General features: G+C 38.2%; 1 protein-coding gene across 1 annotated transcript in view; it reads right to left on the minus strand.

The window, feature by feature from the left end:
* The window catches only part of cdh13 (cadherin 13, H-cadherin (heart)), a 313054-nt gene that overhangs the window by 203646 nt on the left and 85956 nt on the right, over positions 1–23452 (minus strand). Inside the window, exon 4 of the mRNA XM_083551942.1 lies at positions 16957–17109. Coding sequence (XP_083408068.1) covers positions 16957–17109 — 153 coding nt within the window. The remainder of the gene's footprint in view (positions 1–16956; positions 17110–23452) is intronic.

Below are 23452 nucleotides of genomic sequence, written 5' to 3' on the forward strand. Positions count from 1 at the left end.
TATAAGCTTAGATTTTTGTAGAATTTTTTTTTGTTTTTTATTTGTTATGTTAGACATACTCATATTCCTCTGTAGAGCTGCATCAGTGTAGGTATGCTTGTAAAGACATTTGAGCCAATCTCAGAATCATTGGCACCTTTTGTGAAAATGGCCGATTAGTGATATTTGGATGAATATCGCCATGGATGTTTGGCAAAGCTTCCATTGGAGATAATCATCATGTACTGGCTAACAAGGTTGGAAATGCTGCAGGACTCTGTTAAACAGCTGAAGATAAAAATAAATTTCACCTTTCATAGCCACAATGTCAACAAAGGAAAGGCTTAAGAAGAAGAAGAAGAAGAAGAAGAAGAAGAAGAAGAAGAAGAAGAAGAAGAAGAAGAAGAAGAAGAAGAAGATGACTGCCTTGTTGTGGCCTCATAAAAAGTTTATATCTATATAGGTTATGTTCACATGGTGATCTGGTTGTGCTTAATATTTGATTTATCTATCTATGCATTTTACTTCCATAAACACTGTGCAGGTGAACAATCACATCCTCTAAGTTCAATATTTTTTTTTGCTTGAGGTCGATACAATGTCACAAACACATCCTGTTTTAATGCATCAGCTCTGCATTCTGCAGGCATTCTTGATCCTTACTTTATTGGATCTATTCTTTGTACATTATATGGGCAAAATTATTGGGATTCCCCACAATGTGCACACCCATATGTGCTTCTTTACCAAAAGATTCCACCCATATGTGCTACTTTTACCACAAACTTGAAGGCACACAATTATAAAGGATGTCTTTGGATGTGTTAGGATTACATTTTCCCTTCACCTAAATTAGGACACCAAAACCTGTTCCAGCATCACAATGCCTTTGTGCACAAAGCCAGCTCCATGAAGATATGTTTTACAAAGATTGGTTAGGGATATCTTGAGTGTCCTGCAATAAAGCTCTGACCTCAACCCTGTTGAACAACTTGGGGATACACTTGAACACTGAATGCACCCCAGACCTTCTCACTCTACATTAGAGTACACTAAAGTACCTGACTTCACTAATGTCCTCCTAGCCTGAATAAGCAAAAACATAACTTCTTTCCAGAAGTTATTATAACAAATGATGTTCAGAACATATAAATCTTACAGTAAGGTTTTCTCAAAATATTGTCCATACTGTGGACTTTACCTAATTCTTATGCTTTCTAAATTTTACTTCCACTTGCACGTGGATTGACCATGAGAATGAATCAGCCAGCATAACACCTGCCTATCTGTTACTAAGCCATATAATGTTCATATAATGTACGTTTAATGTACTTTGCTTGCATTCGACTTAACCAATCACATGTTCATCATTCATTTAACATATTTAGAAGGAATTATCAAAGTTATTTCATGAAATAAGTTTTTCTGATTAACCCTAATTAAACATCAGCAGTGTCTGTATTTTCTGTATCCTGATTTTATCTGACTGCTGAGCTTAAATAACATGTCTAGGAAATGTATCGATCAGAAGAGAAGTACAAAACCTTTTACAAAAAGAAAAAAATAGGTTTACCACAGATCACGATGAAGGCCACTATTAACACGTGGAGAAACTGGGGCACCATGGTAACATTACCAAAAAGCTTATTTCCCTTCAAATGTGGAAGAATGGGCATGAAGAAAAGATATAAGGGAGGCTGCCAAGAGTAGTTGCAAGTACTGGCAAGTACCGACTGCATTTCCTGCTACATTTAACAGGCAGATGGCCAAGGAAAAGGCAGGAAAGTAATCTAAATTCAAAACATACAGTTATGTCTATTAAAAACGTTGATGGTAAAGTTATATTTTTGGCAGAAAAACAAAATTTTGGCCAAAATCCAATATATCAGAAAATTTTTTTGGCAGTTTTCCAGATCTAAGTTGCTGTTACTACTTATAAAAATTGAGTGACAGAAAGAGTGTAAACACAGACATATGCAGCAAAACAAAAATGATTTGAATTTTGTTAGGGCCTAAAATGACTGATTTTGTTTTTTTTTTTTTAAGAATTTGTGTAAAGCCAGTAAACAAGGTTCCTTTATAATCTCCAAAACTCAAAGTTTTTTTTAGCTCCTGTCAAAACTAAGACTCAAGTGTGACACTCTGGCTAAACCTTAATGAATAATACATCAGTTATTAAAATGTGTGTCTGTTATTATGAACACCACTTCTCTACAGTATCTGCCCACACACTTGTGTGTATGACTTAATAACAAACACAATTCACCCGCCTGCTAAAGTGGAGTCATGTGTACTTCAAAGGCTGGGATATTGTGTTAACTGACACAGAATAATTTATGAAGTGTTACTAGACATGAAGAAAGTTGTACAAATATCACTGTGTATTTTAGTGCGCCCCTTTGAAAATGATCTGTGCACATATTTTCTTTTCAGTGGTGACAATTAATGCACATTTACCAGCTTATTACATTTATACTACTGTTAAGATCAAAGACGAGCTATTTACATTACAATAGAGCTCATTAAAATGCTGAAAAGAATGGTAAGGGCCAATCTTTGCTAAACATTTGTTCTTGTAATAGAGATGAAGCGCTAAAGTATGCCCTTTAATAATAATTCTTATTATTTTTAAATTTTAAACTTATAACTTTGAGGGTTGTGTTCATAGGGTTATGTGTCACCAGTGTTAAGGCTAATTCCAAAAAGCATCATCTGACATAAACACTATTTTTCCTGAATAGTATAAAACCCCAGTCAAAGCTTTAGGTTTCCTAACCGTCTTCAAATCTCAAATAATCATTTTAAAACTTCGAATCTTCCGACTAAATAATACCGTTCTATATCTCTTTTATAAGTATTGAACATTAATTTGCTTAAAAGTCAGAGGAAATACATGTTTTCTAAAGTATACATGAATCATTTTTAAACTGTCATGATTTTCAATGGTAACAGTTATGCAGAAGGTTCATTTTATAATAAATTTTTCCACAGAATTTACGATACACTGCAGAGCCCTTCCTGAAAAATGGTCGCTCATTAACTACTGCATTCTACAGCATTGTATTTGGTTCTTGTACATTGTCATTTATATATGCTCTGTGTACAATTGTTAAAAAAAAAACTTTTTTCCATTGCTCCTCGTATCTGATTATGGATCACCCTGTGTTAAGCATTTTATGACCACTGCTATTGACTGCTACTGAGTCTATGCACTTGCTCTATGCCACACTCTCTACACTTCATGTTACACTTCACTTTAATACCATTATGTAACGCTGATATATATATTTAGATAGAGAGAGAGAGAGAGAGAGAGAGAGAGAGAGAGAGAGAGAGAGAGAGAGAGAGAGAGCAATGAGCATTCTAGCTCTCGAAGGCTCATGCTGTTTAAATGAAAAATGCATAACTCAATATTGTTGTATCTATACGGTATCAATTTTATCAGTTGACTTGTGTATTACTAAAGTACCATAGTTGTGACTGAAGTAATTTGTCAGGCAATGTCTGTTGGAATAAGCCTTTATGAATGTTTATGTGTACTATATGGACAAAGGTTTGTAGAAACCTCACTAAAACATTTGTATGTGTTTTTTTAATGCTCCATTGAACATTTGTGCACAGGAGCATTGTCATGATGGAACAGGTTTGGCTCTCCTAGTTCATGTGAAGGGAAAAATTTTATATCATTTTGGAGACAGTTGGAGAAAGTTGGAGACATATATATATATATATATATATATATATATATATATATATATATATATATATATATATATATATATATATGTCTCCAACTTTGTGATAACAGTTTGTAAAAGAAAGAAATATGGCTTAAAAATTTAGGTATCCCAATAATGTTCATATATTGTAGCTTTTTTTTATCAGTTCTAATCAATATATTTTGTGAATGCCAAATATGACATCAGCAACTAATTTCCCTGGAACAAATTATATATTAGTTCTTATTTTAGTACATTTGCTTCTGTTGCATCTTGTTGAATTCTTTCCATGAAACAAACAAACAAAAACACAAATGCACTACATTTTGGTTTGCACCTACTGTACATGACTAACAAATGGATTCCCTGTGACCTTAAACAAGCACAAATCACCACCGGTGTTAATGCTATGCTAATAGTAATCCATCATCATTAACCCACAGTGCAGGAGCTCTTGCTGCTCTTCTCACCCACCTTCTAGCTTTAAACTAATTTCCTGCTGCTAGAGTCTCATCATGGCTGCGACATCACATCAAATTATTCAAAAACAAGTTGTTTTTCAGGCTTAAGAGGTCTAATAACCAAGTATCCAATCAGGATGGACATCTGTGTGAAGACAAACACATGACTCATAAAAAAATAAAAATAAAAAATAGTCTGTCTTAACTTTCAAAGATCTTCCTTTATAAACCAGTTTCTGTCCCTGGAAGGTTAGATCCTCGTTTTTGCCTTTTAGCACTTCTAAGCCTAATGAAGAGTTTTCAACCTACCATTAAGTGCTTAATGGTTTATTCTCACTGCTCTTCAGTTCATGACTAGTGCGAGTTTGAAAGCAGCCCCCCAGCTTGCATTTGCTTTAAGCTTGCATTACAGCTTTGCTTTAAGGACACATCAATACATTTGCACTGTTTCATTTAGCCTTCAAATTCTATTTCGATTAATGATAGACATTTTTGGGAATCTTTCTGAACTAATCACTGCCATCAAGAACTAAATTGACTGTGTGAATTTTTACAGTTTCTGAGCATAAATAAATGCATGTACTGTAACTTTCTATAACATCTATTCAATTATTTCATTTATAAAGAAAAAAAATTCAAAATATACAAACTACAGTACAAGGGAGAGAAATGCTTGAAATAATCGCTTGCTTTTTCTGGAATATTTAGTAAAAGTTAATGACATCACATCAACATGTCGATCAAAATGAATGAAAAAGCTTACCGTATTTTTCAGACTATAAGCCGCTTCTTTTTTCCCATTTTATTTATGAATTTTTCCTGGGTTTTTCCCGGTTTCACAAACTTCAAGGCAAAAAACTGAGCAACATAACATTAGATCAATGAAATTTTCGAACGGAAACGAAAAAATGCACCTCACATGTGTTCTGAGCTGCACGGCATCGGGAGAAAAAAGCATTTTTTTTAAACGCACGACGATGCCAAAAGATAAACTCCCGAGAGAAATAGTTTAGATACAAGCCGTTGTAAGGCGTTGAGTCTGGGTGAAGGGAGAGCTCGCTAACTCCAGTTGCAACAGAAATCATATAAGCACAGACAGGTTTCCAAAACTCTTGCTTTTTTTATTTTTCTTGGCAACAGCGTTACGGTTAGTCAAACTTAGAAATGAGCATCAGAAAATAATAAGGACATATTCCTTGGTCTTGCACACATGCAGTAATAGCGGAAAAATGCAGTGACAGGCTATTCCCAAAATGCCGCTCTGCTCTTAAAGGAGCCACAACATATTTCAAAAAATGTCTTTAAAGCCTGTGTAAAGTTCATTAGTTTCAGTGTAGACACCTGTGGCTTATAGACGGGTGCGGCTTATTTATGTTTAAAATAAAAATATGGGTGCGCTTTATAGTCCGGAAATTACGGTAATTTGTTTTACATGGACCCATATTTTCTGTTGAGCATAAAGTATTTAATTAATTTTTTTCAAATGTCTTATCTTTTTTACATATTTATTTAGAGCAATTTGGGTTTTTTAATGATTGTTAAATTAATTGACACAGATGTAGAAGGTAGAGTAAGATTTCACTTAGCAGCAGTTGCCTTAAGTGTTTATAATATCACTAGTTGAATAAGAACATGAGGTGAAATCTGGCTTTTTGATGAAGGAGCATACGTTAGATTTAAGTAGATTCATCAAAAAGAAAGTAAAATTCTCGTCGCTATTATTAGCTTCTTAGCAACTCAGCATCATAACTTATTAAATTATTATTTAACAAAGCTGGGAAATTAACAAAGCTGATCACAGTAGACCAATTATGATAATTCTATAATTATAGAGTTATATGATTGTGAAGTTTTGTCATCGTTCTGAACAGTGAAAGCTGCTAAGGCCCTGATTTAATCCTGAACACATATTCTTACCGTGGCCTTGTGGGTTTTTTTCTGCGTTCTCTGGTTTCCTCTCACAAAAATGCATGTAGATGGATTACAGACTTTAAAAATCATTAATTCTTGTGTGTGAATTGATTTGCATCCCATTAAAAGTGGTATACCTGCTTTCCTGCATTTCCAGGATAAGCACTGGATCCACCACGACACAAACTACATTAAAGTGGTAAATGATGATGAATATGAACAGTAGTTTTCCACCCCCAGTGCCCTAAGAGCACCCTTTAGAACGAATTTGGGAATTGCAAAACACATCAACCCAAAGATTACAGCCAATTTTTCAAATTACACACACGATTTGGTTCTGTAGAAAAAAGATGGGACTAATAGTGCCGTTCCACGCTCCGAGACAATTAAGAAGTAATCTCGAGACACTATATGGATTGTGACTTTACTGCGCAAAGTAGCAGTGCTTGGTTGACCACAACGAGAGATCTAACAGACTCTACAATATGGCATGGACTCAGGCCATATGTGCTTGGCTTGGTCATCGTTCTCCATGTGGAAGCTCCTATTGATTTCCTAAACCAAAAAAAAAAATGAATTTGGATGCAGAAGCTTGTAAATACCCACCACTCAGCCCTTCCAATCTGTTCGAGTTACTTTAATGTGCTGTATCAGTCTATGGGTTTCCAGTTTCAAAGTGGCAACACAGTACACTGTCTCTAATTAACTTCAGATAAATATCACTCTATGCACACACACACACACACACACACACACACACACACACACACACACACACACACACACACAGAAAAAGAGAGAGAGAAAGAGAGAGAAAGAGAGAGAGAGAGAGAGAGAGAGAGAGAGAGAGAGAGAGAGAGAGAGAGAGAGAGAGAGAGCGCAAATGCAATAATTTTAAGCAATGTGCCAGAGCCTGAGGACTGCAGACGGTAAGGCGGATCGATGGAAGACAAACAGCTGTTGGACACCGCTATTCCATTACCTCCCTACGGTGGATCAAAACATTGCCTGCGCCAGCAGTGAGCAAACCTGGCCAAACTACGAGCATTGGGGCAGTTGAAGATGAGCCACACTGCTGTGATAACTCAACTCCATCATGCTGGAGGCCAGATGAGAACGGACCCGCAGTGAGAGTTGAAACCAGAGAACACCCCTGCTTGCCATTAGCTCTATTCAGCAGGCAATGAAGCAAAGCTGTCATATGGCTACAACGGAACAGCGCCTGCTATCGCGATTTGTCGTTATTTCACTCCAGCATACAAGTGCTCTTTACAGATAGATACGTGTCCCGGTTTTTTTTTTGTTATACTTATCAAATCTGCCTTTTCACTTTCTCTATGTGCTGTTAAAGTGTATTTTATGAAAAAGACAGACAGACTGACTGAGATGGAGACTGTGTAGACATTCACGCTGCCATAAAGAACATTTCATCTTCTCTCCATCTTTATTTTTCTGAGCTTTAATTTTCTCAAACACTTCAAATTACCCATCTGAAAACCAATGACCCCAAACAAGAAAATACAGTTTGATGAGCTTTATCTCTAAGAAGTAAGGCTAGCTTTTCATTTTTAAAAACAATTTCTTTCTTTAATTGTGCTACATTTTAATATAATTAATGCTGCATTGTGCAATCAACAAGTTTAAGTGCTATTTACCAACACTGATTTGTGTTTAAACCATCCTCATTATCTGTACACTCAACAATATCAGTTTAAAAGAAAAATAAACTAAAGTGAAACCTTAATTCATTTACTATTTTTGTTGTTCATCTGTGATAGGTCCCCTGGTGGTCTAGTGGTTAAGATGCAGCGCTCCCACCGCTGCGACCCGGGTTCGATTCCCGGTCAGGGAACCATCCCCAGCCACTCTTAGTGCCGGTCCCAAGCCCGGATAAATTGGGGAGGGTTGCGTTAGGAAGGGCATCCAGCGTAAAACATGTGCCAAATCAAACGTGCGGAGGATCCGCTGTGGCGACCCCTAACGGGAGAAGCCGAAAAGAAACTTAGTTGTTCATCTGTGATAGGTCCCCTGGTGGTCTAGTGGTTAAGATGCAGCGCTCCCACCGCTGCGACCCGGGTTCGATTCCCGGTCAGGGAACCATCCCCAGCCACTCTTAGTGCCGGTCCCAAGCCCGGATAAATTGGGGAGGGTTGCGTTAGGAAGGGCATCCAGCGTAAAACATGTGCCAAATCAAACGTGCGGAGGATCCGCTGTGGCGACCCCTAACGGGAGAAGCCGAAAAGAAAGAAATCCGTTGTTCATTTCTGTGATAAAAAAAAAAAATAATGTTGGTATAAAAAAGCTAATGTTCTTATTCTTTCAATCTCTTCTTAGACTTCTTTCTGCTTGAGATGAAAGTCCTGTGTGTAAATGCTTAGCTTTTCTTCCATCTAGTTTTGGAATTTACACATAAAAAAAGCTTATAAAAGCCAAAGTTTGTCCTTGATATAAACTCCAGTAATGAGATACAGTAAAGAAAATAAGTATTTGAACACCCTGCTATTTTGCAAGTTCTCCCACTTAGAAATCATGGAGGGGTCTGAAATAGTCATCGTAGGTGCATGTCCACTGTGAGAGACATAATCTAAAAAAAAAAAATCCAGAAATCACAATGAATGATTTTTTCACTATTTATTTGTATGATACAGCTGCAAATAAGTATTTGAACACCTGAGAAAGTCAATGTTAATATTTGGTACAGTAGCCTTTGTTTGCAATTGTTTCCTGTAGTTTTTCACCAGGTTTGCATACACTGCAGGAGGGATTTTGGCCAACTCCTCCACACAGATCTTCTCTAGATCAGTCACGTTTCTGGCCTGTCGCTGAGAAACACGGAGTTTGAGCTCCCTCCAAAGATTCTCTATTGGGTTTAGGTCTGGAGACTGGCTAGGCCACGCCAGAACCTTGATATGCTTCTTACAGAGCCACTTCTTGGTTATCCTGGCTGTGTGCTTCGGGTCATTGTCATGTTGGAAGACCCAGCCTCGACCCATCTTCAATGCTCTAACTAAGGGAAGGAGGTTGTTCCCCAAAATCTCGCAATACATGGCCCCGGTCATCCTCTCCTCAATACAGTGCAGTCGCCCTGTCCCATGTGCAGAAAAACACCCCCAAAGCATGATGCTACCACCCCCATGCTTCACAGTAGGGATGTTGTTCTTGGGATGGTACTCATCATTCTTCTTCCTCCAAACACGTTTAGTGGAATTATGACCCAAAAGTTCTATTTTGGTCGCATCTGACCACATGACTTTCTCCCATGACTCCTCTGGATCATCCAAATGGTCATTGGCAAACTTAAGACGTGCCTGGACATATGCTGGTTTAAGCAGGGGAACCTTCCGTGCCATGCATGATTTCAAACCATGACGTCTTAGTGTATTACCAACAGTAACCTTGGAAACGGTGGTCTCAGCTCTTTTCAGGTCATTGACCAGCTCCTCCCGTGTAGTTCTGGGTTGATTTCTCACCTTCCTTAGGATCATTGAGACCCCACGAGGTGAGATCTTGCATGGAGCCCCAGTCCGAGGGAGATTGACAGTCATGTTTAGCTTCTTCCATTTTCTAATGATTGCTCCAACAGTGGACCTTTTTTCACCGAGCTGCTTGGCAATTTCCCCGTAGCTCTTTCCAGCCTTGTGGAGGTGTACAATTTTGTCTCTAGTGTCTTTGGACAGCTCTTTGGTCTTGGCCATGTTAGTAGTTGGATTTTTACTGATTGTATGGGGTGGACAGGTGTCTTTATGCAGCTAACGACCTCAAACAGGTGCATCTAATTTAGGATAATAAATGTAGTGGAGGTGGACATTTTAAAGGCAGACTAACAGGTGTTTGAGGGTCAGAATTCTAGCTGATAGACAGGTGTTCAAATACTTATTTGCAGCTGTATCATATAAATAAATAGTTTAAAAATCATATATTGTGATTTCTGGATTTGTTTTTTTAGATTATGTCTCTCACAGTGGACATGCATCTACGATGACAATTTCAGACCCCTCCATGATTTCTAAGTGGGAGAACTTGCAAAATAGCAGGGTGTTCAAATACTTATTTTCCTCACTGTATATTTGGTCCAATGCCGCTGTCTGAAAACATCCTGTAACAACACACATAAAAACAATGAAATCCTATTTGTGGGTTGTATTTAATATACAACTGGTTGTTTAAACCAAGACAAATTTAGGGGTTTTATAGCAACACAGATAAACATGTCTACAATAAAAAATTGTGAATGTGAATATAATTAATATGTGAACATGTGAAAACATAAAGAATTAAAAATGTAATAAAAAAAACTATTTATTTCATTTTGAAAACTATATTGATTATTCTTAACGTTCAGTATTATGGGTTTTGGAGTGCAAGGTTATGATGTGAAATCCAAAATAATTCCAATAAAGTCTATTTAAGATCCAGGTTGGGAGACTACAAAAAATCAAGGGGGTAAATAAGTGCAAGTGTGAAGAGGTGCTTTGAGAATGTTGATGGAGAAGTATAGAGAAGGTCAAAAGGAGTTGCATTGTGGGTATGTGGATTTAGAGAAAGCGTAAGACAGAGTGGAGAGAGGAGTTGTGGTATGCAAGGCCAGGTATGCAAGAAGTATGTAAGGGTGGTGCAGGACATGTATGAGGACAGTGTGACAGCAGTGAAGTATGCAGTTGGAACGACAGACTGGTTTAAGGTGGAGGTTGGACTGCATCAAGGATCGGCTCTGAGCCCTTTCCTGTTTGCAGTGGTGATGGACAGGTTGACAGACGAGGCAGACAGGAGTCTCCCTGGATAATGGTGTTTGCAGATGATATTGGGATTTGTGGTGAGAGTAGGGAGCAGGTTGAGAAGAGCCTAGAGAGGTGGAGGTACTCGCTGGAGAGAAGGGGAATGAAAGTCAGTAAAAGTAAGTCAAAATATGTGTGTGTGAATGAGAGGGAGGGGAGTGGAGTGGTGCGGTGCGGTTGCAGGGAGAAGAGGTGGAGAAGGTGGATGAGTTCAGGTACCTTGGGGTCAACTGTGCAAAGTAATGGAGAGTGTTAGAGAAGTGCAGAAAAGAGTGCAGGCAGGGTGGAGTGGGTGGAGAAGAGTGATAGCAGGAGTAATATGTGATAGAAGAGTATCTGTGAGAGTGAAAGAGAAAGTTTATAGGACTGCGGTGTGACCTGCGATGTTGTATGGTTTAGAGACAGTGGCATTGAGTAAAAGACAGGAGGTGGAGCTGGAGGTAGCAGAGATAAAGATGTTGATGTTTTCGTTGAAAGTGATGACGATGGACAGGATTAGAAATTAGTTTATTAAAGTGACAGAGCATGTAGGATGTTTTGAAGACAAGGTGAGGGAGGCGAGATTATGAAGGTTTGGACATGTGCAGAGGTGGGACATGGGGTATGTCGGTAGGAGAATGCTGAGGATGGAGCTACCAGGAAGGAGGAAAAGAGGAAGACCAAGGAGGAGGTTTATGGATGTGGTGAGGGAAGACATGCAGGTAGTTGGTGTGAAAGAGGCAGATGTAGAGGACAGGGGGGTATGGAGACGGATGATCAGCTGTGGCAACCCCTAATGGGAGAAGCCAAAAGAAGAAGAAGAAGCAAGTGTGAAGCAGTGCAAATGTGACAGTTAATACCTTCTGCCACAACTTTGTGCAACTCACAGCAGCTACCTCTTCACCCTGCTTCACACCTTCTGGAGCCGTCACTATGTGCTGTGTGAGAACTCTAGTTTACACTTTGAATTAATTGTGTGGTAGATAATTAGCTGGATGGACAGACGGACAAATAGTAGTTTTTTAAATAATAATAATAATTATTTTTATTATTATTATTATGTCAAAGCCCTGCAGAATGTAACTAATCACTGGTCCATTAATTATATTCAAATCCCAAATACTTAACAATTAAATCATGCTGTTTAATTTTTATGCATGAGGTAAAATACACTATGTATTAAAGGCTCATTAAATAATAAATGAGTCAATATAGACATTATGGAAATTCAGACTTATGGACTATGGACTGTTGTCTTACGGAACAAGTAATACCTTTCTGTTTTCTCAGTTAAGATATCACATGATGCTTTGATTATAACATGGAATTTTTATACTCACTCATTTCAGGTGCTGCATTTGACTGAAACTCCGAGTTCCCAAACTCTAACTAGAGAAAAACCATACAAACACTTGGGAATCCGGAAAAGGCCTTTCTACTATATGTTCAGCATATTACATAATTTCATCACTGGTTACCCAAGGCATCAAGTCTGGCTTCATTGTCATACTGTGTCATTCATACAGTACACAGTAAAACAAAACAATGTTCCTCCATGAACAAGGTGTGGCACAAAACAACACAAAACTACAGAGAACTAACTAAGGGCACACAGACATACACATAGGACTAAATAAAGTGCTAGTGTGCAAGCAATGCAAAACAGTTACCAAAAACAGATCAATACAGTTTGGAAAACAGTGCATTATTGACAAGCACACAAAGCTAGTGTGCAAAGATATTTCTGTAAAATAAACAATATATAGGTAAACATGACAATTTGTTTTACAGTAAATAAGGCAACTAGTATCAATTTAAATACGCATTAGTAGCTATACTAGTATTTACTTTCAATAAATTAATTTAAAAAGCATATATCAGCTTTCTAAAAACATTTTACAGTGCATTGTTTTGAGAAGGTACAGTAAACGTCACCCATTGCTGTACATTATGAATAGCTAGCTGCCTATTTTTAGTTCTTTCTTGTATTGTATTTGTATTGGAATATAATTTCCATCCATTGCCGTGCCTTTTAGCAAAGTGGACATCATTGTTTTTTTTGTTCTCTACAGTGTATTAACGCTAACAAGGATTAACAAGATAGATTACTGTTGTTAGCACGAACAACATACTGTAAGTCTACTAGGATTCCAACCATGCAGTGGTGCTGTTTGGAAATATTGCAGGATATAACTGATAGAATGCACACTATAGGTCAGGATAATGTGTGTTGAGCTTTTTTATTCACATGATTATCCTGTTTTATCAATTTTAGCTGATTATTTATATCCTTACAGTGGCACATATTTAAGGTGTCTACCCCAAACTACATAGTACTGTAGTAAATACAGATGAGCGACTGGGAAAACTGTCTCCGAAAGAGCAAGAACAGTTTCAACAAGTCTTTGCATAGATTTTCCAATTCGGTGAAATTGTAGTGGAGGAATGGAGCACTATTTTACTCGAAATACAATTATAGAACGCAAAACATTCAGGAACCTTAGTGGAAATAATAACAAGGTTTCATATGACAGAAAAATGTACAGTCAATATATCCTGCCCCTAAAAAAAGCTCAGATTTACCCATGCACGGATTGGACTTAAATGCGAGAATGTCCCTTTCCCCCGTCGACACAGCATAAGCCGAGACTAAAGCTCTACCGTCTACATGCTGCTCTATGGTTTCAAACAAAGCAGAGCACATGCAGAAGGAGCTTTTAGAGGGAATTAAGCAGGCATGACACAGACGCCTGACTCTAGGTGCAATAATGGGGCTTTTATCATCACGGCCTAGTGTCCAGCAGCACTCTGGCCATAAATAGCACAGTGAAGAGCATAATTACACAGTGACCAGGAAGAGAAAGCGCTTCAAAGATGTCAATTGCACGGTTAGTTAGACCTTCAGTAGAAAATGTTCCGCTTTCCACTACAGGATGTGTTCCTAAAAGGATTTCTAGGCGCATGCTTTACCCACCGCTACTGTACCAAATGGAAAATATGGGCTGTAAATGTAAAAACCTCTGATTATTCACCAGCTCCGGTCTTTAATGCGGATATAAATTATTCTAACTCGCCAGCTGCACCATGATGGCTGTCTGCATTTTGATCTCGAATCAGTTTTTTATACAAATTAATGCTTCGGTCCACGTCTTCTGTCTTCCCTCGATTTAAAATTTGGCAGTGATGCCCTTTATCACAGTTATGGGTGATAGTAGCAAACATCAATAAAAGTCCAGATGTCCAGATTTGCATGAAAGCTGATCCCCAGCGCGTGCACACACACACACGCTCAGTCTCACACATCTGGGTATTAAGAGAATCAGAATTGCACTGGAGGGTTTGGAGCTTCTGGAGCTGTGTAAAGACTGGGACATGACATTCGTCAGAGAGTACAGACTGGATCCGATCTGCTTTATCATCTAAGAAGATGATTACTGCTGCTAGAAAATGAGTTGGAATTAGCTCAACTGCAATTATTCCTGATGCCCTGTACAGGAAACAGACAGAAAAACGCAGTCATTCCTGCAGCCACAGAATTAGGCAATGTGTGGCCGTCTGATAGGGGTGTGTGCTTGTGTGCATGTGTGTATGTCAGGTGGCCAAGAAGAGAGCAAGGAAACAAGCCCATCTGTTTGATTAGACAGAGAGTGTGTAGCGCAGCACAAAAATATGCTATTAAGGAAGCAGGCTTTTAGTCCATTCCAAGAGAGGTGCTGCTTTTTTTTAACCACAACTGAGACTCATGACTCACTCGCAAACCTGCCAATCCAGCTGAGAGGGAGCGAGGGAGGGAAGGAGGGGGAAAGGAGGAAAGAGAGAGAGAGAGAGAGAGAGAGAGAGAGAGAGAGAGAGAGAGAGAGAGAGAGAGAGAGAGAGAGAGAGAGAGAGATGTGTGCATGTAAAGTCAGACATGGTCACCTTCATTCATTCATAACATCACAGCAAATATGGCAGGCTTTGATGCATGAGTGCTGCCGGTTGTGGCCGTGATTGCGGGGCTGTGTGCGGACAGCAAATAGAGAGATGTAAATGTCAAGTGGTGCGCAAGAGCATGGGCTTTGATCCCACCTAAGTTTTCAACACGCTACCACACAGGCAGCTTCCAACACATACACACACAGTATTGTATATTGTTATACTGTACACTAACCTGATGTTTTCTCAAATCAAGCATGTTCAGATATACACAAAAGACCAGGTATAAACTGTTACCATAAACTGTGTTTTAAACACCTCAGGTATAATATCAAGAGCAGGTGTATTGAGCTGGAGAAAATACAAAATGTAGAAAAACACAGAAGTTCTAAAAGAAAAACAGCAAATCTCAAAAACAGTACAGCTCTGATGCCTCTGCACAAACGGTGTAACAATGATCATAGTTAAAATGTACTATACGTATTTACAGACCACAAACTGTGGGTACTGGGTTGATGGTAGCTTAGAGGTTAAGGCATTAAACATTGTACATTGTACTTTGGATCAGAAGGTCATGAGTTTAAATCCCAACCACACCTGGGCCCTTAACCCCATAGCTGCTCAGTTGTATAAATGAGATAAATGTAAGTCGCTTTGGCTAAGGGCATATGCCAAATGCCAAAATCATACATTATTCCAGCAAAAACAATGGAAATACTTTCTTTGTCTGTGAGCCATAATGCATTAAATTCAAAGGCCCAAAAACTTTTTTTTTTTTTTTTAATATCCATTTACTTATGCTCAGGCCCCAGATAAAAGCCAAAAAGAATGATAACAATGCATACTTAGAACAAAAAGAAAGAAAAAAGAAAAACTATGACTAGCATGACCGGATTGCTCAAATACTTTATTAGTTTGAATGCCCCAAAACAGAACAGCAACAAAGGACAACTACAAGGAACCAAGGTCTGAAATGAAAGAAGCTGTCCGATCAACTGCGCTGCCAAATCAAATGCTACACATCATCTTTCTTGTTATCTGCTATAGCCAGGGGGCAAAGTCTTTCTTCTGTCAGGTTGTTATGTTTAAGAAAATTACTGATTTTATACGACTGGAACGGGCTCTATATATATATATATATTACTGACTGTGCTGAATAGATAGAATAGACAATCCATCCTCTATCTTAAATTGTCAGATGTGTAAAAGCACAAACAATGCTCTTTAAGCATTTTTTGTCAATTTACATTTATCACATTTATACAACTGAGCAGCAATGGGGTTAGGGGCCTTACTCAGGGGCCCAGGAGGGGCAGCTTGGTGTGGCTGGGCTTTAAACCCACAACCTTTGGATCCAAAGGCCGATGCCTTAATCACTTAGCTACCACCTCCTGCATATATAAATGCTAGAATTACAGTAAACATTCTGGTTTGGAGTAAAGAATATATATGTATATATTGTATTTATATATGTTATAACACATTATCTACTGTATAACCATAGCATAAGCAAGTGTGCTTACCTAAAATGTGACTTCAGCCTGGTTTGTTCTGTCTGGAGTCACATTTGCTTGAATATTATTAATGGCATGTATATGCTGAATAATACAGGATGGGTAAAAAGCTAGAAGGTTAGTCCAGTTGTGCTTTACAATCAACGTTTAGATGCTTTCAGTGCATATGACATCCAGGAAAACTGAAGAGGCCAGTGTATGTCAAGGTTTTTTTTTTATGCCTTCACGGCACTATACCAAAATAAAGTCACAGTTCATCAAATGAAATCAATATTGAGTCTTTCTATATATGTATCTTAGATATATCTTATTTCAGCTGCTCCAGTTAGGGGTTGCCACAGGAGGATCATTCATTACCATATAAATGTGTCCTATACATCTGCCTCTTGTGCACCAACCACCTGTATGTCTTCCCTCACAAATTTCCTTCTTGGCCTTCCTCTTTTCATCCTGCCTAGCACCTCCATCCTCAGCATTCTCCTACCGATATACCCCATGTAATTTTTCTGCACATGACCAAACCATCTAAATCACACCTCTCTCACCTTGTCTCTAAAACGCCCTACCTGTAAGATTCTTATAGTAAACAAATTTTTAATCCTCATCAATCCGAGCATCTTCAACAACTCCAGCTCCGCCTCTTGTGTTTTTGTCAATGGCAGTGTCTCTAAACCATATATATGTAAATGTGCAGTTAACTTACTTGGTAAAAAGCTATGGCCTCTCGGTCCAGAGCACGACTCACTGCAACCTCTCCAGTGAGTTTGTTGATGCTGAACACACCTTTCGGATCCTGATCAGCCCCTTTTCCCATCAATCGAAAAATGTGGTCCTCTTTCATATCAGACGAGATGACCTGCAGCAACGATGCACACGAAATTCAATATTCAACATTCTAACATTCACATTCTAAAAAAAAAAAAAAAGAAGCAACAATAACAATGGCCTCCTATTCAAAAATAACTCAATCAGTAAAGAATGAGTGTAGATGAGAAGGATTGATTAGCCTCATCATTTCAATGGAACAAATTAGATTGAGTGATTATATTGGCATGTTTATATTGCGTGTACATCCACACTAATATGACATTGTTATGGTTTTAATGAAGATGGTTAACCACAATTAATTTCCGTGGCATAGTAAGTGACAACACAAACACAGTATAATCTGGTTGATTATATGTGATCTGTAGTACTTACATGGGACTGGGAAGGTCAGAAGCGTTCCAGGAGGAGGCGGCAGGTTAGAGGAAACCAGAACAAACAGAACAAACACGTATTACACAGCTTATAAAACAGCTTTTAGTATTGAACAAACATAATGTACGATATATAGAATAAACCGTATTATACCACAGCTCTATTGAATTCTAAAACAGCATTACCATAGAGTGAGTAACAGAAAGAGATTACATTTATTTTTTTACATTTATTTTGGTGTTCTTTTTTTATTTATAGCAATTAAATTTGATTGTACTTCATTACTGTATGCAAATATATTGCACAATATACTTTCATGAGTTTGTTTACTTTGTCATTTTGTCATTGTTATTAATGGGTCTGGATTTTATTTCTATCAATCATTATTATGATATAAAGAATCATGCCAATGAAGTACTTTGAACTGGAAATTGATAGAGCGAGACAGAGAGAGAGAGAGAGAGAGAGAGAGAGAGAGAGAGAGAGAGAGAGAGAGAGGCTGGTGAAGGAATAATGTAAAAGAAAAACACCACTAAATTGTCACTCGCTACTTGTTGGCAAATCAAACAATGTAAAACTTTCTTTCGGCTTCTCCCATTAGGGGTCTCCACAGCGGATCATCCGCATGTTTGATTTGGCACATTTTTTTACGCTGAATGCCCTTCCCAAAGCAACCCTCCCCATTTATCCGGGCTTGGGACCGGCACTAAGGCTTGTGCAACCCTAATGGCTGGGGTAGGTTCCCTGACCAGGGATCGAACCCGGGCCTCAGCGGTGAGAGCGCCGCATCCTGACCACTAGACCACCAGGGAACCTAAAGTGTAGTACTTGTTGGCAAATCAAACAATGTAATCATTCATAATTCACAGCATTTCAAGATGGATAACACACTCCAAACCATGCTTTCATACTGAAAGATAATGAATGGAAAAGTTGGGGAGGGCTGGGAGTTAAGCAGTGGTGATGCGATTGTTGTTTTGTTATGACCCTAAGCTATCAGCCCACAAACACTCCCGAAAAAATCTTTTATGTGTATCCTTTACTTACTTTCTGAATCACAGTTAGAACTAATGTACAAAGTCAGGTACAAATTCTAATATACTGTAGCAATGTGATATACACTATATGGACAAATGTTTGTGCACACCTGACCAAAAGATTCATATGTGCTTATTTTGAACATCCCATTTAATATTTTGTACCCATTTGCTGCTATAAGAACCTCTGATTTTTTGGGAAGATATTCTACTACATTTTTTAGATCTTTGGAGATTTGTGCTCATTCAACCACAAGGGCATTAGTACATTTAGGTACTGACTGTCACAGGATTTTCTGATTGGATAACTGCAGGAATGTGCAGGTGTTTCTTATAAAGTGGGCAGTAAATACATATGACTAAAGAGTGTAACTGTAAGTTTGTCTCCAACTATTATGCTGATGGAGAGCTTTGCTGTTTCCTGGTAACATAATAAGCTGAATATTTGTTTTATTAGTATCAAAAGAAATAAAAATGAGAGAGTGATAATTGTTTATAGCATAATTTGTTTTGTGGACATTTCACAACGAAGAAACAATTATCCGAAAAAAATATATAAGACATGCCAAAAACATTTTTTTTATCAGATTGTTGTGGAGTCGGAGAAACAGTTTTTAAAAAATAATCAACAATGTGGTAAGAGTAACTCTGTTTAGCTGTGGGCCACATTGCACACTTTAAAACTACCCAGTTATAACTGTTAACCTCAGGCACACTTCTATTTTACTGCAGTTTTATGTTGGCTGAAGTGGCGGTTTAAATGCATTACATATTATGTAATGACTATAGGCTGATAGTAGATTTGATGCAGTACCCACGCACTCATTTAACCACTGCATGCTACATTTACCCATTCAACTACAGTGAATAGAAAAATCCACATTTATAAACAAACTGTATTAAAATAATAATCTAGGAAATAGCATTTTTTATGTTCTTTATGCACTTCCTTATTCCCAGACCATGTTCAGTGCACTTTTTATTCTATCACAGTTAATTACAGACTCTGCAAACTTTTTTATTATCTGGAACTCTTGTTAAGCACTTTTAATGCTGATATTAGTGTACAGTAGGTTATGCACACATTTATTCACAAAACGTTTGTGGATACCTGACTATAAGATGCATATGTGCTCTTTAAAAGTTTCATTTCTCATTTTGTCCCCATTTGCTCCATTGTTCTAGGTAGATGTTCCTCTAGCTTTTGGAGTGTGCTAGTTGAAATTTGTGCTAATTTATTCACAAGAGTGTTAGTATGCAGGGTGAGGAGGCTTGGGGTGCAGTCAGTGTTCCAATTAATCCCAAAGGTATTTTTTAAGGGTTGAGGAGAGAGCTCTATAGCAGGCCACTCAAGATCTTCTACTCCAACATGTAAATCATATCTTAATAGAGCTGGCTTTGTACAAAGGGGCAACGTCATACAAGTTTGAGTCTCCTAGTTCAAGTTAAGGAAAATCGTAATGCTTCCACATACACATACATCCTATATAATATTTTGCCCCAATATTGTGGATACAGTTTGGGGCAGAACCTCCTTATTGCTGGAAAAAAGTGGTGTCCCATTATTTTTGTCTATATATTGTATACAGTTTAATTTGTACTCAAGTATTTGTTGACCTGATTTACTTGTACTTGAACCAGTATTTTATTATTGAAGTAGTAATTTTTTACTCAATTGTGTTTTGTGCCTTTCCATCATGGCCTCCTATTCACTTTACCCAAGACTGCAGCAGTCTCACAGTAGTTTCTGCTCATTCCTATGTCATTTTCATTCTATTCTTTCTCTAGTAGACCTCGTAGAGGCCATGTTCTTGTCTTAGGAGTGGTTGTTGTAGTAGTATGCACAAACTTGTTTTCCTGTTTTGCTTTACACAGCAACTGCCTTTCTATCGATTTGTCGTAACAATAAAAAAAAAAAGGTTTTTCTTTCTCTGAGTTATTAAAGACATTATAAGCTTCTGCAGAGGTAGGAGGAGGCAAAGAGTGAGAGAAAGAATCAGAGCTGTAGCTGGAGAAAAACCAAACCCCAGGAGGACTGATGAGATGCCAGCAAGGAGCCGAAGGTGATAATGATGGAAGAATAGAGACAAGAGTGGAGCTGAGGTGAGCTCAAACCCTGAGAAAACAGGATGGGAATGAGAGAAGAGCTTGAGAATGAACAAGGCTAGCTGTGAGGTGCGGGGAAGGTGTTGAGATGTTGTGGCAATGGATCACGGGAGGATCAATTGTCACTTCCTGCACTGCTATACTATTTACAGTGCACACATGGTGCCACACGTGGTGACACTAAACACACACACGCACGCACGCACACACACACACACACACACACACACACACACACACACACACACACACACACACACACACACACACACACACAGTGTTGTTCAGCTTTCTTCTCAGTTATTAAAGGCATGCCGAGCTCAGTCTATCGGGAAGTGCTCACCTATTTCTATCAGCTCTCATTAGAAGCAGAGAGAACATAAAAGAGAAGCAGGCTGGTGTCACTGCGGGGGTATGACAGCAAGGAGGAGCTGCAAATTCTGACGTTGTACACAATGCAGCAATCAAAAAGCGAGAGATGGAATCCACACACTCCAAGTGAAACTTATTTTGGGGTGAATATTTGCTCATATTTAGATATTCTGTTAAAACAAAAAAGAATGCATGTAAAGATATATAATAGAAGATTTTCAGGTAATAATCATGAAATATTAAAATGGGGAAAATGTGATCTTCAGGTCTTAGTGGCATTGCTGGCACCTGATATGAGGCTGGAATGAGATTTTAGAAACTGCTATTATCTTATATATACAAAATTGCATGCACACACACACACACACACACACACACACACACACACACACACACACACACACACACACACACACAAAAATCAATTGCATTTGTTTTGTCTTGTAGTTATTGTTACTTCACTTGTAGTTAGTTTTATTGTACTTATCTTTATTTGACATTGGGTTTTTTGCTAATCTGTAAATTTCTGTTGTATCATTATTAATTGCCTGCCTGCCTGCCTGCCTGCCTGCCTGCCTGTCTGTCTGTCTGTCTGTCTGTCTGTCTGTCTGTCTGTCTGTCTGTCTGTCTGTCTGTCTGTCCGTCTGTCCGTCAGTCTGTGGTGCCTCAAATGTCCCATCATTACAAATATGGTAAGTAGAAAAGAATTACAGAATGCATACATATAAAGTTGAAGCAGATGGACTTTAAAAGCAGAAGAGAACACTAGGTTCCACTGAAGTTCACCAAGCCAGAGACTAGACATTTATAAATACACCAAATAAGTATTGAAAAGAAAATTTTCCATGTTCCCCATGCACAAAAAACAAACAAAAAAAAAACATGCTAATACGCACTGATAGAAAATTAAAAAAAGTAGTGACCAAAAGAGGTAAATAAACTGCTGCATGTAAAAATATAAAAAAATATAAAGCACAAAATATAAAAATGCTATATTCCAAAGTAACCATGTAAGAGAAGTTCCTTGCTCTCCTGAGCCTTGATAAAGAGAGACTTAAGTAAACGTTACAAGTTAATTTTACTGCATCTAGCCAGCTTGCCATTTGTTCCTGGAGTGCCTGCTTGGCGTGTAGCTTGGTCTATGTGTCGAATGCTCTCATTTTCTAAATGTATTCTGTCATAACAGGGGCTCTGATCATTTGAGCAGACTTGCTAATTATTACATGTTTATTATGTTTTGAAGCCTAATGAGGCATGGGTTGGAGCTCAATTTGCCTCCTTTTGCGTTTATTTATGCTGCAGTCCTTCTTTGGTTCGAATGATGCTTGGCTGGATATCGCCCTGCAATAATAAATCAAAAACATACTTATGATTCATGATATCGCTTTATTAATTCATGCCCTCTATTGTACTGATGTACTAATGAAAGCTAGTTATAAAATTATAGGCTAAAAGATATTTGGCTCTGCAGTAGCTGCCACTGTACCATTACATTGTTTATGTACACTATATGGACAAAAGTGTGTTGACACCTGACCATAAAATTCTATGTGATTCCCATTGCCATTCCATATTTGGTCCCCATTTGCTGTTGTAAAAAATTCCACTCCTCTGGGAAGATGTTCCACCTGATTTGGGAGTGTGCTTGTGGAGATTTGTGCTCGTTCAGCCACAAAAGAATTAGTAGTCAGATACTGATGAGGCCTGGGGTGCAGTCAGCATACTAATTAATCCCAAACATGGCCAACAGGTTTGTGGGCAGTGCTCTTTAGTAGGCCACAAGAGATCTTTGACTCCAACCCATGTCAACCATAGATTCATGGAGCTCTCCATGTGCACAGGGGCACTGTCAGGCTGGAACAGGTTTGGGTTTTCAAGTTCAAATGAAGAAAAATGTAATGATACTAAATCCAGTGACATCCTATACAATCGTGTGCCTTCAACTTTGTGTAACAGTTTGGTGAAGCACCACAAATGGCTGGAAAAGTTGTGTCCCAATTATTATTATTATTATTATTTTTTTTTTTTTTATCTTTAAGGATTCCTTTTGCATTTTGGGTAATTGGATAATAATCATACTCAGGTTCTGCTGGTGTGTTTTAAATGCATCTCTACTGACCACTTGTCACTAGAGTGGGTCGCCAGCTGTGCCAGAAGCCATTTGTTGTCTTCAAAACCAGCCTTAACGCTACTTGCTTAATATCAAAACCTGTACAAAGTGTATATTTAGCTGTCAGACGACATTTTCTAATGAAACCACGGAACCCTGGATTTGTCAATAAAAGCTTTACATGGACTGCCAACAGCAGGCTGTGTGACATTTTGCACAGCTTTAGTTCGGCTAAACAATTTATACATCAATCACTGAAAGGTGCTGTTAACAAAAAGAAAGCAAAGTGTATGAAAAAAACATCCAGACTGAGTCTATAGCCTGTTTTATTTATTTTTATTTTTTTTTACTGGCCAAAGAACAGCAAAAATAAA

The sequence above is a fragment of the Silurus aristotelis genome (assembly GCF_946808225.1).
Source record: "Silurus aristotelis genome assembly, chromosome: 10".
In the NCBI taxonomy this organism is placed as follows: domain Eukaryota; kingdom Metazoa; phylum Chordata; class Actinopteri; order Siluriformes; family Siluridae; genus Silurus; species Silurus aristotelis.